This window comes from Humulus lupulus, chromosome 2 (genome assembly GCF_963169125.1).
Source record: "Humulus lupulus chromosome 2, drHumLupu1.1, whole genome shotgun sequence".
Taxonomy (NCBI): Eukaryota; Viridiplantae; Streptophyta; class Magnoliopsida; order Rosales; family Cannabaceae; genus Humulus; species Humulus lupulus.
The window spans coordinates 211262364-211277836 of record NC_084794.1 but is presented as its reverse complement, the minus strand read 5'-3'; the positions used below and the strand labels follow the sequence as shown (position 1 = coordinate 211277836).

At 35.2% G+C, this 15473-nt stretch overlaps 1 protein-coding gene across 1 annotated transcript; it reads right to left on the bottom strand.

The window, feature by feature from the left end:
- Positions 1 to 1631: 1631 nt before the first annotated feature.
- On the bottom strand, positions 1632 to 2078 carry LOC133815138 (uncharacterized). The gene has a single exon (XM_062248014.1). It carries the CDS (start codon positions 2076 to 2078, stop codon positions 1632 to 1634), a length of 447 nt encoding a protein of 148 aa, XP_062103998.1.
- Positions 2079 to 15473: the final 13395 nt, after the last annotated feature.

Sequence of the window (15473 nt, the reverse complement as noted above, 5' to 3'; positions counted from 1 at the left end):
TGGGACTGTTACTTGGGGTATTCTTGGGGCATTATCTGAGAGAGTTTAGAGAGAGAAACAATGTATTTTTCTACTTACACTTAAGAAACTCAGTTGGCTCAAGTTCATCTGATCTTAAATGTAGGATATATATCACAACTCCAAGTGGATTGGGCTATTACCAGTAAATTGCGGCTGAACTACTACAAAATTATCAATGTCGTATTTTTATCTTGAAGGTTTATTGTAGTTTTGACGTCTACTCGTCGTTGGCCAAAATCGTGGTCAACAATAGTCTATTGCCTGCTTACCATGCATACCATGCAAATGTAAACACACACACTTGCTCAAGTGCATCACGACTTACCATGCACCTTGGTGGTTTCATTTTACTTACAAATTAAATTAATTAATGAATAAAACAACTAACAATTAAATTTACATAATTCCTACCAAACAATTCATACAATTAAAATAAATTTCTAACACTTAACAATTTTTAATAAAAAAAAGCACAAAATTATCTTAACTAAAAAAAATTGTGCGCTACAATATACCCTCCTTAGAAGGAATTTTGTCTCAAAATTCTTTCTTACCAAATAAGTCAAGGTATCTTTCTCTCATGTCTTCCTCCAGCTCCCATGTTTCTTCTCTTTTCATGCTATTCTTCCACAAGACCTTAACTAATGGAATCCTTTTGGATCTCAGTTCCTTGATTCCCTTTTCGATAACACACTTTGGGTGTTCATCATAACTCAGGTCTTGCTTCAATTGTAACAGTTCATAACTCAGAACATGAGAGGAATCTGACATGTACTTACGCAACATCGAGATGTGAAAGACGTTATGCGTTTTAGCTAGTGCTGGGGGCAGTACAAAATGGTACGCAACTTGCCTTAATCTGTCCAAAATCTCAAATGGACCTATAGATCTCGGGCTCAACTTCCCTTTCTTCCCAAAATGCATAACACCTTTCATTGGCAAGACTCTTAAGAGCATAAACTCACCCACTAAAAACTCGATGTCCCTTCTCTTAATGGTTGCATTACTCTTTTGCCTATTTTGAGTAGTAAGAATCCTTTGGAAAATTTTCTCGATCGCCTTGCTGGCTTCCCTAATTCCATGGGGCCTAATATTTGCTTCTCCCCAACCTTATCCCAGTGCAAGGGAGATCTACACTTGCACCCATAAAGCATCTCATAGGGAGCCATCCCAATAATGGATTGATAGATATTGTTATAGGAGAACTCCAACAGGGGTAGATATCGACTTCAGGATTCTGAAAATTCCAATGCACAACATCTCAACATATCTTCTAGAATCTGAATAGTCTTCTCAGACTTCCCATTGGTCTAGGGATGAAAAGCAGTACTAAATTTTAACCTTGTACCCTTAGCTTTCTGTAATCACTTCCAAAAGTTCGATGTGATTACTGACCCTCGATAAAAAATAATCAACTTTGGAACCCCATGAAGTCTCACTATCTCGCTCACACATAATTCTGCATACTAGTCCGTCGAGTAGGATGTCTTAACTGGTAGAAAATGGGCGGACTTAGTAAGCCTATCCACTATTACCGAAGCATAATCATGTTGTTTTGTGGTCCTAGGTAACTCTACCACAAAATCCATTGCTATATCTTCCCATTTCCATTATGGAACATAAAGCAGTTGAAGTAGCCTTCTTGGCCTTTGGTGCTGTACTTTGACTTGCTGACATGTCAAACATCTGGCAACAAACTCATCAATGTCCTTTTTCATTGAAGGCCACCAATACAATGCCTTAAGATCTTGGCACATCTTTGTCAACCCTGGATATAAGGAATAGGGTGTTTTGTGCGCCTCCTTTATAATAATTTCCTTGATTTCATCATTGTTAGGCACACAGATCCCATCCTTATATCGCAGAAATCCACCATTAGACATAGTGAAGTCGCCGCTACCACTTTTCCGTACCAATGCCTCTTGCTTCACTAGGGCTTCATCCACTTTGTGTCCTTCTCTAATCTGTTCCAACAAGGAGGATTGTAGAGTGAGGTTTGCTAGGCCTCCTTTCACGAACTCAATACCATCGTTTATAATCTCTTTTTGCAGAGACATCTCTATTGTGCTTAAAGCTGAGATACTCCCATGTCCTCGCCTACTCAATGCATCAACAACCGTAATCCTTGCCCGGGTGGTATAGAATTTTGCAATCGTAATCCTTCACTAAATCTAACCACCTCTGTTGTCTCATATTCAATTTTGTTCTAAGTGAAGAAGTATTTCATACATTTTAGATTAGTGTAAATTTACACTTATCCCCATAAAGGTGATGTCTCCATATTTTTAGTGCGAACACCACTACTGCTAACTCAAGATCATGGTTGAGATATCGCTGCTCATACTCCGTGAGCTGCCTTGAAGCATAAACTACCACCTTCCCATTCTGCATCAACACACAACCTAAACTTTCTTTGGGAGCACAAAGGATAAGAACAGAGATCAACTTATCCTTCATAGTCTAAAAGCTTTCTTCACATTTCTCGCTCGATGTGAAATTCTGGTGTTTTTGGGTCAAGTTGGTCAAGGGTATGGCAATCTTTGAAAAACCCTCAACAAACTTCTTATAGTACCCTCATAACCCTAAGAAGCTTAGAATCTCTGAGGCATTCTTTGGTTAGAGCCAGTCTCTAATGGCCTCGATATTTTTCGGATCCACTACTATTCCATTCTTGGACACTATATGTCGTAGGAAATTCACTTGTTCCAACTAAAACTCATACTTAGAGAACTTAGTGTATAGTTAATGCTCTCGTAGTCTATTTAGTGTCAACCTCAGGTGAACCTCATGCTCTTTCTTAGTCTTTGTGTAGATAAAGATGTTGTCTATAAGCACTACTACAAATTTATCCAAGTAGTCCTTAAATACTATGTTCATCATGTCCATTAATTTCGTTGAGGCATTAGTGAGTCATGTTCAGATGGCCTGGCTGTTCGCCATGGTAAACTGCCCTTCTTTAGATGGCCTGCCTGACACTTGTAACATTTGTTGGTGTCGGCTTGGCATTTTCCCAAGTGTAGACGCGAGCATTTAGGGCTTAAGCCAAGAAAATACCCCAAGCACCCCAGGTACCAAAGGCACAACCTGAGGCATCTGTACCACCAGTATAACTAGGCAGGTAAAACCTCCTCTATGAGGTAAACAAGATCTCAGGTTCTTGAATAACCTCGTCACGTCCGCCCTTTATGTCACATCATATACTTAGTAACTCCTTTGCTACATTGCGTTCAGCACGCTAGCAACCTTTTCTTTTAATTCATCATACAAACACGTGTAATCCAGTTCACGTCAAAAGATAGAAGATACATGTTGCATCATACTTGTCATAACATATCAAGATAGAATTTTAATTTTCTGTGTTACTTGGCTTATCATCAAAACATATCATCTTCATTTCTATAGCACATTATTTCTTGTAACATACAAGTCTTACCATTTCATAGCATAAACATAGAAAATTCTATCTAACTTCATTACCTCAGGTCCGAGCAAAGCAAAAATGAGAGTATGTCACAACGAGCCTATAATCATAACCAAACGTTCGTCCCTTAGAATCACGTAAGACTACTCATGCCCAACATACTGTTGGGTTTTATGCCCTTATAAAACCATGTCGGACATGTAACACGATTTCATATTATGAATAAAAGTAGTAGAAATCATTTAGTTTGACAATCGTGTTGTTTGCTTGTTTTATTACATGGTTATTGAAATAATACAAACTTTATAATATCCCGAACATATGGATAGTTACAATTATAGTGACTAGGTCATAGTGTATTATAGTTGTAATTATATGTTCAAAAGAATGAGTCCTAAGATTAGATCAGTGCATTGGATTTTCACTGATTAGGCAATCTACGATATGATCTACTTACACATTCAGGGTGTGATGTCTTGTCCAAGGCATTGACCAAGTATATAAGATCGGATGTATTTGGTTACATCGAACTAGGACCAATATTGATTAGTGATTGATAAATATGTATCATTGTTATCGAATCTAATCAATGTCACAACGTTGGCCATAGGTTAAGTCGATCTTAATTCTAAGTGATTATATTCTGGTAATTATATTATTTAAATCTTTTGACTTGTTCGTTACAAACTTACCCTATAGTATAGCCCATACTTACATCTTGGAGATTCAGTATTGTAATTTAGTGGGAGTATTATTCATAGATATGAAATCTATAACTTCTTTATGAGAAGTGAAAATATTATTTCCTTAATTGCTTTGTTCAAAAGGTTAAATGATTGAGATATCATTTATGTGATTAAGTGCATAGAAATATTATTTATAAGGAACTTAGTGGGAGTTAAGGATAAAATACCGATGAGGGGTAAGACAGTAATTTGCACCCATCTCGTTAGTAAGTCAGTAATACAGGATTGGCTTTGTAATGGTTATAACAATTGATAACATATTTATGGTTTGAAAAATACGTTCTATGAATTCAAGAGTTCAATTCTGAGTCTATAGTGGAGTCATGATGAATTAATAAGGTAGTAAAATTATTCGTAAATAAATTCACGGTAACTTATTGGAGCTTGATTTCATGGAACCATGGTCCCCACATCACCTTTGAGTAAATAATCTAGAATGTCTCAATTAATGGATTTAATTATCAATTAGAATTTTTAAAGTTGACTATGTCGATTTTGGAAAATTTACAGAGATATGAGATTTGGAGAATAAAAGAGAATCTTTGGGTAAATTTATTAAAATTGATAAATTTGTGTCCATATAAATATAAAATATTAAATCAAGGTTCAAATTATAATTAGTTAATTTGAATAAGGATTTAATTAATTAATTGAAAAATAAATAAATAAAGGTTTTGAATTTAGGCCTAATTGAGATTTAAATTCAAAACAAAAATATTGGGCCCAAGTCCATTTGTGGGAGCCAAGGCTTTTACTTTTTATTTAATATTAATTTTAATTTAATTTGAAATAAAACCCATTAAGTTTCCTATATAAGGAATATAATATCTAAGGTTTTAATAAGTCAGTCTCAGCTAATTCATTAGGTAAGTGAAAACCTAGTCAGTCTAATCATTTCTTAGCCACTATCTCTTCTTTTCTTCTATATATCTACTCATGTGTTGAGAACCAACCCACACTAGTTCTAGGTTGATCAAAGGCTTGATGAGGAAGACTGTGTTGCTGATCTAATTCAATCTCTTAATAATACTCTGCTACAGAAAGGAATCAAGTGTTAAAGAGATTGAAGGAAGGAGCTATTCTAGTTCCGCTGCGTATATGTAAGTTTCCGTACTTGACTCTGTTTTGTATCAATTTCATAGGAGCATGTTCTAGGAATTTACATGTTTGTTTGATAATATGTAAATTACATGAAAATAAATAAAGATCATATAATATGTATTTCCTAAACACACATACCCCACGTGTGCATGGGTCATGCATACGTGGCACAAGTTGCACTACCATTGCAAACATACAATAATTACACATAAAATCGTAAAAGAATAATGCTAATTCTACCTATTAATCATTCATGGTTACAAAGTAAAAGTCATGTATTTGAATAATAGACATATATTTGAACGTAATGTATTTGCATGCAACATGCATACATGGGAGAGTTATAAATGTTTTAAAACGAGAATTCCTACATGCTTATTTCTTGCCCTTCAAACAAAATTCAGCAAGATTATTTATTATAATTGTTTTCTCTAAATCCCAAAATTTATTATACAAATTTTAATACAACATATTTACTTTATAAAAGAATCCACTAAGCCTTTTTCTAATTTCTCATAAAATAATAATTCTATTTATTATTTAAATAGCATAAAAATGTGACATGGCTATTTAGAATAACTAAATAAGTCTCTTGTTTCCTTTTAGAAAAATAATTTTACTAATCTCTAAAAAAAAAATACATGTGTATAAATGTGAAAATTCGTAAAAGAAAGTGTGAAAAAATTACATTTTCATATATATTAGTTAAGACTTAAAATATTGGGATGTAGGACTTATTTATCTTAAATAAAATAACATTTTTTATCTTAATAACCCAAAGTTTCAGCAACTAATAATTTGTCTAATAATCATAAATGGATTTAAACCATAATCTTATTCACATTTAAAAAAAAAACTGTACATAAATAATAGGGTGAAAATACATGTTTACATTTTGAGAATACCACATTCATCGTATACATAGTTTAGGGTTTAAATTTATTTGATGCACTAGTTTTATTTATCTCATTTAAAATACTTTTCTTTCTACTAGCCAAAAATTACAGCAACTATTTATTCAATCAAAATTACAAACTTGGATTAAAACTATATTTTATATCATAAAATAAACAAAAAATATGCATGTATTAATTTGATAAAAACACCATTAACATGTGAAATAATGTCTTTTTATTTACTAAAAATCAAATACCATTTTGAGAAATCATATGTGCATTTCAAAACATTAATTTGCCATGATCATCACAAATTATGAAGAAAAAAAAAACAGCAAGCACAATTAAAAGAAAAACCACTTTTAATCATGTTTAAACAATGCTTAGACCAAATCTTCACATGCCAACTAGATCATTATTTGTTACGGACTTAATACCAATTTCCAAATTTAACAAAATAACATATAATGTTTCTAATGATTATATGTGACATCAATTACAAAAAAAAATCACCATGCAATGATATTCTCTATAGGTCGAAACCCATATGAACAACAATCATAAGAAAAAATACCAATAATCTCATTCACATTCACATGAACCCAAGCATGTTTCTACACCTCTTTTTTGCATTTTAAAATTACCATTAGTATGCAATAAATAATCAAACCATCTTAAATTATACACATAAGGCCGAAAACTTCATGGCACCAATCATGAAAACAATACCCATAAACCCATTCTAAAATCCTCATATCATGATCATGTCCCATTCCATCAACATCCATAAAACATAACAAACCCCAAAATACAACCAAATCACAACAAGGCTATAATTCCCTATCATTCAAAGACAAAATCCAAAATCCAAAATCAAACCAATATTAATAACGAAATACTCATCAAAACAAATATCAAGCTAAGATTTACTACCTCCTTTGTGATGATATAGGCTCAATATATAGAAAGATTGTAATCACCTTCTTGGCACACCTAGGGAATTCTAAGAAACTAGAGACTTAGCAAATCAAAAGATGAGGAGATGAACTAGAGAATAAAAAATATAAAACACACACATACCCTAGGATTCTCCATCCTTTTTCTTCTTCTTCTCCTCCTCCTTTCTCTTCTTCCTTTCTTTCTTTCTTTCTCTCTATCTCTCTCTCCTCTCTCCTCTAGCCGATGACACCACCATAGTAAATGGGCTCTTTTCATTATTTTCCTTCCTTTTAATTAACCCTAGAGACAATAGCCTAGCCTAGTGGGAATTGGAAAGTTTCCCAATCCTTTTTCACTTAATTTTACTAAAAAATATCAAATAATAATAATATAATATATCAATTATGATAAATTGTGGTAATCAGGGAAATTTGTCTTCATAAAAAAAAAAGGGAAACCCACCCCTTGATTCTCTCTCTCTCTCTCTCTCTTTCTCTCTCTCTCTCTTCCTATCCTTGGCCAAATCAGGCCATTTCACCCTCATTCATCAACTTTCCCATTTTTCTACAAATCATTGCCATTTTTCCTTTTTTATTTCTCCTTTTAATAGAATATATAAATAAAATGGGAAAAATACAATGATAGTGTATTGCATGCTCACCATGCATACCATGCACAAGCACACACACAATTACTTAAGTGCATCACTACTTACCATGCACCTTGGTGCATTCAACCAAAACACATTTTACTTAAAAATTAAATTAATTAATAAATAAAAAACTAACAATTAAATTCAAATAATTCCTACAAAATAATTCAAAATATTAAAATAAATTTCTAACACTTAACAACTATTAATAAAATTTAGTAGAAAATTAACTAAACTAAAAAAAAAATATCGGTGTGCTACAGGCCATTAGGGTATTAGATAAGTTCCAACCATATCATAAAATTCTCAAATAATAGCCAAATAAGAATCCAATACTTTGATTGTACTTGACAACCAATGTCACACATATATATAATTACACAATTTAATCAATTTGAACAAACACAAAGGATCCTGGCTCCAACCTGGAATCACTCTTATGCTGGAAATTGTGCCCTGGAAGCATATGTAGTAGACATTGTTCTAAGAAATAAATAAATAAATTGAATTTGTTATGCATATATTTTATGGACTATATTATTCTGTGATAATAGTAAGTAAATATCAGAAAAATTCCTAAGTTCATATATGTGATCTCAAACACGTATTGGTACAGGAGGATTGTGTTTGAGATAAATGAATTTGAATAGTTCGCAGTAAAATAAAGTTATGGAATCTTCAGATTAATTACTGCAAGTACGTTCCACTAGTATTATGAATACATGTGATCTAGATCCGGATCACTAGTGTAGTAGGACACTTTAGTAGATGTACTTTATATATTAGAGAATATATAGAACTGGACCATATATGTTTATTAATACTTAGTTAAATATCATTTCGAAGTATTAATTAAATATATCATCTGATGATCATATACAAATAGATCTTAATCCGGAAGTTACTATGAACTCATGTTTATGTTATATGAGTTATTTGATTCACTCGTTAAGGTCTGTTAGAATGATCAGGCTAGAAACTTTTGTTTTGGGAACTCATCAATATAAATGGCTGGGGACATAGTATACAGATATGGAACGCCATAGCATTCAATCCCAACTCATAGCACCTGGAACGCCACAGTAAAATAGTGTTTCAGAAAGATGGAACAGAACGTTATTGTGTATGGTTAGATCAATGATGAGCTACCACTGTCATTATGGGGCTATGCATTTCAATGTGCTCTATACATATTGAATATTGTTCCATCTAAGTCTATCCAAAAGACACCCATGGAATTATGGAATGGTTGTAAACCTAGTTTATACAATTTTCGAATTTGGGGGTGTCCTGCACATGTGCTTAAAGGAAAGACTGGGAAGTTGGAATCATGCTTTGAAGTGTGCATGTTTGTGGGATATTCCAAAGAGACTAGAGGTGGAATTTTCTATAGTCCAAAAGAAAATAAAATATTTGTATCGACAAATGCAACTTTTCTTGAACATGACTATGTTAATAACCACAAACCTCACAGTAAGGTTGTACTGGAGGAGATGGTCTCGAATGAAGTTGCAAAGTCACCAACAACAACCAATGAAAAACAGCAAGAGGAAACTGCTAGTTCTAGTCAGAATAGTAGAGAACCTCGTCGTAGTGGGAGGGTTAGTAAGTAACCCATACGCTATGAACACGAAGTTCAAATGCTTGTGTCTGACACAAACAAAGATGATCCATTGACATATAAAGATGCAATGAATGATTCTAACAAGGACAAATGGTAAGAAGCCATGAACCATGAAATGGAATCGATGTATTCCAATTCTATCTGGGTTCTTGAAGATCCACCTAAGAATATCAAACCCATTGGTTGCAAGTGGGTATTCAAGAAGAATAGAGGAGCAGATAGGAAAGTGGAGACTTTCAAAGCAAGGCTTGTAGCCAAAGGATATACACGGAAAGAAGGGGTTCATTATGAATAAACCTTTTCTCCTGTAGCCATGCTAAAATCCATTCGTATACTCTTGTCCATTGTTGCTTGCTTGGTTATGAGATTTGGCAAATGGATTTCAAAACAGCTTTTCTGAATGGCTATTTTGATGAAACCATTTACATGTCTCAACCAGAAGGGTTCAAAGTAAAAGGCCAAGAGCAAAAAGTTTGCAAGCTTCTTAAGTCCATCTATGGACTCAAACAAGCTTCTAGATCTTGGAATCTTAGATTTGAGAACACAAATAAAACATTTGGTTTTGAACAAAATGTTGATGAACCTTGTGTCTATAAGAAAATCGAAGATGGTGTAGTAGTATTCCTCGTTTTTTACGTTGATGATATATTACTGATTGGCAATGACGTAACATCATTATCAAAGGTAAAGGACTGGTTAGCTGAATAATTCCAAATGAAAGATTTGGGAGAAGCCAAGTATGTTTTGGGCATTAAAATTCTTAGAGAAAGACAGAACAAGACATTGGCACTGTCTCAAGCAACTTATATTGATAAGGTGCTAGAACGCTTTAATATGCAAAACTCCAAAAAGGGTGATATGCCAACTCGTTCTGGAGTATTCCTTTCCAAGGGGCAGTGTCCCAAAACACCTTAGGAAGAGGAAGATATGAGAAAATATCCCTATGCCTCAACGGTACGTAGTCTAATGTATGTCATGTTGTGTACAAGACCTAACATTTGTTATGCAGTATGGATTGTCAGCCGTTATCAATCCAATCCTGGATTGAGTCATTGGATTGCAATGAAGAATATTCTCAAGTATCTTAGAAATGCAAGAGATTATATGCTTGTATATTCAGGTGGAGACTTGAACCTTACTCGTTACACTGATTCTGATTTTCAATCAGATAGAGATAGTCGAAAATTGACTTCTTGATCGGTGTTTACTCTTAGAGGAGGAGTAGTAGTCTGGTGAAGTATTAAACAAACCAACATTATAGACTCCACCATGGAAGCCGAGTATATAGCAGCTTGTGAAACAGCTAAGGAGGTTGTGTGGCTCAAGAAGTTCTATTCCGATCTGGAAGTAGTGCTAGATGTGGATAAGCTACTAGTCATATACTGTGACAGGGGCAGTAGCTAACTCAAAGGAACCATGGAATCACAAGAGGGGAAAGTACATCGAGAGGAAGTATCACTTGGTAAGAGAGATAGTTCATCAAGGAGATGTTGCAGTTATGAAGAAAGCTTCAGAGCAGAATCTTGCAGATCCTTTCACAAAGACTTTATCCATAAAATCTTTTAAGGAGCATGTAAGAAACATGGGAATGAGAGAGATTCCTCATTTGCTTTAGGGCAAGTGGGAGATTGTTGGGAATTGTGCCCTGAAAGCATATGTAGTAGACATTGTTTTAAGAAATAAATAAATAAATAAATTGAATTTGTTATGCATATATTTTATGAACTATACTATTCTGTGATAATATTAAGTAAATATCAGAAAAATTCCTAAGTTCATATATGTGATCTCAAACACGTATTGGTAAGGGAGGATTGTGTTTGAGATAAATGAACTTGAATAGTTCGCAGTAAACTAAAGTTATGGAATCTTTAGATTAATTACTGCAAGTACGGTCCACTAGTATTATGAATACATGTGATCTAGATCCGGATCACTAGTGTAGTAGGACACTTTAGTAGATGTACTTTATATATTAGAGAATATATAGAACTGGACCAGATATGTTTATTAATACTTAGTTAAATATCGTTTCGATGTATTAATTAAATATATCATCTGATGATCATATACAAATAGATCTTAATCTTTAAGTTACTATGAACTCTTGTTTATGTTATATGAGTTCTTTGATTCACTCGTTAGGGTTTGTCAAAAGATCAGGCTCGAAAATTTTGTTTTGGGAACTCATTAATGTAAATGGTTGGGGACATATTATACAAATATGGAATCTATACCTTCTCGAAAGAGATTGAATAATGGTTCTTTTAATGGTTGACTTTTGGGACTGAAAGGTTATTGAGCTCAAATTCATAATTTAGTTGTGAATTAACCTTCACTAGTAAAGTCAATGGTACTTAAGGAAACAAGATATAATTAAAAGGGTAAAACGGTAATTTTATTCCGTGTTAATTATGGACCATTATTAGAGGGTTAATTTGTATGTAATAGTTACATCAATGGACACTTTATTTTGTAAAGTACTCAATAAATGAAATGTCTATAACTACAAGAGTGCAGTCTTATATTTATAGTGGAGTAATCATGAAATTAAAAAATTAAGATTATTTAATTAACGAGTTTAATTAATAATCTCAAATTTATTGGAGCTTGGAATTATAGGTCCATATGTCCTCACAGCGACTCTATCAACACTATTCAAGGCAAGAGTTGATATGAAGGGAAAAATGGTTTAAAGACATATTTAAGAAGAAATTTCTTCTTCGGGCCCAATATGCAATTATTTCATAATAGTGATTAATTAATTAATTAATTACAAATTAGTTGTAATTAACAAAATTAATTAATATTTAATTATTATGTAATTTTCAAAATTATACTAAATAATTAAATTAATTTTCAAAATTATACTAAATAATTAATTAATTATAATTTTCAAAATTATAATAAATTAAATATTTAATTTTCAAATTATTATTGGTAGAATTAATTAAATATCTTTATTTGAGTGAGAGATAATAATCCGATAAGTTCAAATTAGATTTGAATTTAAAAGATTGGTATTGTTTACCCAAAAAAGATTCATTTGATAACGTGGCAAGGTTAGAACGCACGTGAGGTGCGCGTGTCTATTTAAGTAGTTATGCTCTTGTCGACCATCGACAAGAAGAGAATTTGTATGGTTGATGGCATATTTTTTAGGTGACCAGGTCTGGTCCAAATATATCAGATATTTTCTAGAGATATTTGATCTTGCATTTATGTCAAAAAGTGTAATTTCCATTATTATTCAGATATGTTTGTATTAAATGTAATCAAGGCCCATTGGCCCATAGGTAGATCCTTGAGCCTATAAATAAAACTCAAAGGGCTCACAAAAGGGATCTAGAGGGACTGAGAGAGAAAAGAAATGTTCTTACATAATTCTTTGTAACTATTATTGAGCTTGTGAAACACAATAAACCCTTGTTTACTGATCGCGGGTTCCCTTTACATTAATAATAACACTAAGTGGACGTAGGTCATTACCATCACTTGGGGCCGAACCACTATAAATCCTTGTGTATTTTATCTTCTTGGTTGGAATTTGTCTAATTTCTATCATTTTATTTGACTCCATGTCATTGACCAAATCAAGGGTCAACATTTTGGTGCTTTCATTGAGACTTGAACTCAAGACCTCCAAGAAGATCAACTGGCGAAAACAACTAGGAAAATCGGGAAACCTCGAGGAGTGTGCCAAATCAACCTCCTCCACAAGGTGTAGCCGAGGATGAGCCACAGGTGGAATTGGAAGAGGAGGAGATGGATTCTGAGACTTTGGGGACGACATTGATTGTGTTGCAAGAGGAATTAGCTAATCTGAGAGCTAATCAAGAAAATGTGGTTGAAACAATGGTGCTGCAGCAAAGGGAGATTGTCCGGCAGTGCCAAGAACTGAATGAGAGGAAAGCTGACATGGACTGCCGACAAAAGGATGCCACTGCAAACTTGGAGGCAGCTATTCAATTGGCACAAGGACAACATGCACCTGCCTCTCAACTAGGCCAACCACCTAGTACTCACCCGCAACAAAATCCACATTCAGAGCATCCTCAGCCTCACCACAATCTGCCACAACCAATTAATCCTCAAAGGCTGGAGCAACCCCCTGCTGCTCAACATGAGAGGCCTTTCCAGGATACTGAACAGCAACCACCCTCTCGTACTGGTCAAGAAAAAACCTAGCAGCCAAGGTAGAATAGGGTAGGACAAAATCCTAGAAGGCCTAGATGCTAGACGACTAAGGAACAAAACCCCCTGAGCAGAGGTCAACATCCTTTGGGGGGTAGAAGGTAGGTGGAGTCAGGCTCTGCGGTCAGGGGTCCCCCATGACATAATAATGCCAGGGAACCTACCGACCAACGCAGGCCTCCACCTATCTATCGGGACGTTCCAACAGGGAGAGAGGGAAATATTGCAAGCAACATGTTGCATTGTCATAGGTCACAATTTAGAGATAGCCACGATTATAATGAGGTGGATTCTAGCAGGAGGAATGTTGGACGATGGCAAGAGGAGAGGGCTGAAGGACAGAACCCTCCGCCAATGGAAAATCGACCAATAAGCCAGAATGCTGGGGGGCAACCTAAACAGCCCAATGTCTTTGACCGACTAGGTGTGAGCGAGCAAAGGCGAAGGGAAGAAGACCTGAGGGATGTTCTCAATGATCGGAGGGAAAGGCACTATGAGTACTTCTCCCTGCACCGGTCATCCCATGTAGAATTTGACCGGAGAAAGGGCACTCTATTCGTGCATAGAATTATTGTGGCTCAGACTCCAAGCAAGTTTAAAGTGCTAGTCTTGCCTAACTTCAATGGATTAGAGGATCCCGTGTCTCACGTTAACAAATTCGAGATACAGATGGACATCCAAAAGGTGTCAGACGATGCTCGGTGCCGACTTTTTCCTGCCACTTTATCTAAAACTGCTCAAGAGTGGCATTTCACATTCCCTCTGGCTAGTATAGTTTCTTGGGAGATGTTCGTAAAGGAGTTTTATGGATAATTCTATGCTGGTCGAATACATCCGACCGAGGCTAATCAGCTGGTCGAAATATGCCAAAAGGAAGGAGAGACCTTGAAGGAGAACATAAAACGATTCATGCGAGTAGCTGCTCGGGCCAAGACAGTGGGGGACGAGGGAAAAATGATGGCTCTCACCGCTAAAGTACGATGACATTCACCCCTCTGGAGTATTTTACAAAAGAATGGGGTCATGAGCACTTAGGAATTTCTGGATCGAGCAGATAAGTATATTAAGATCGACGAGGCTATTGCCAATGAAGGGAAGTCTCCTACAGAAAATCAAGAGCAGAAGGAGGAACCCACCAAAGCCACAAATGGGTCTAGGAAAACCAATGGAAACGACAAAAATAATGGGAAGAATGGCGGAAAAAGGACGAACCACGAGCCAGCAACATCTGATAACAAGCGCCCAAAATAGAATAGATACGAGCAGAGGTTCACCAATTACACAACCCTGGTTGATAGCCGAATGGAGGTATACCAGGCCAGTCATACTACTATTCCCTTTAGGCAGCAAGCCCCAATCAAGAAAGATATATCCAAGAGAGATATTACCAAGTTCTATCGTTTTCATAATGACTATGGCCATGACACCAATGAGTGCAACCAGCTCAATGATGAAATTGAGTTCCTTATCATACAAGGACATCTGAGGAGGTATGTGCGAGCAGCTGGGGGTTCTCAGCAAGAGGCTTAAGGAGGTAATGAGCAGGCACCTATACGCCAATGCTCGCCTCCTTTACAGCCAGCTCCAGTTGTTGGTACATTATTGACCATCTGCGACCACACATAGCAGGTGACAGTGGAAAGGCAAGAGAAAGGTACGCCAGAACCTTACGTCACGATTAGGATATTGAAATGTTGAACGTTGAGGAGCAAACTCCCAAAAAATTTCGAACGGAGGAAAAATCAATAACTTTCTCCAAGCTTGATGCCTAGGATGTTCCATTTCCCCATTCAGATACTCTAGTCGTGGATGTTCAGATCGCCAACATGATGGTCAAGCGAGTGTTGGTGGATACTAGAAGCTCGGTCAACATTTTGTA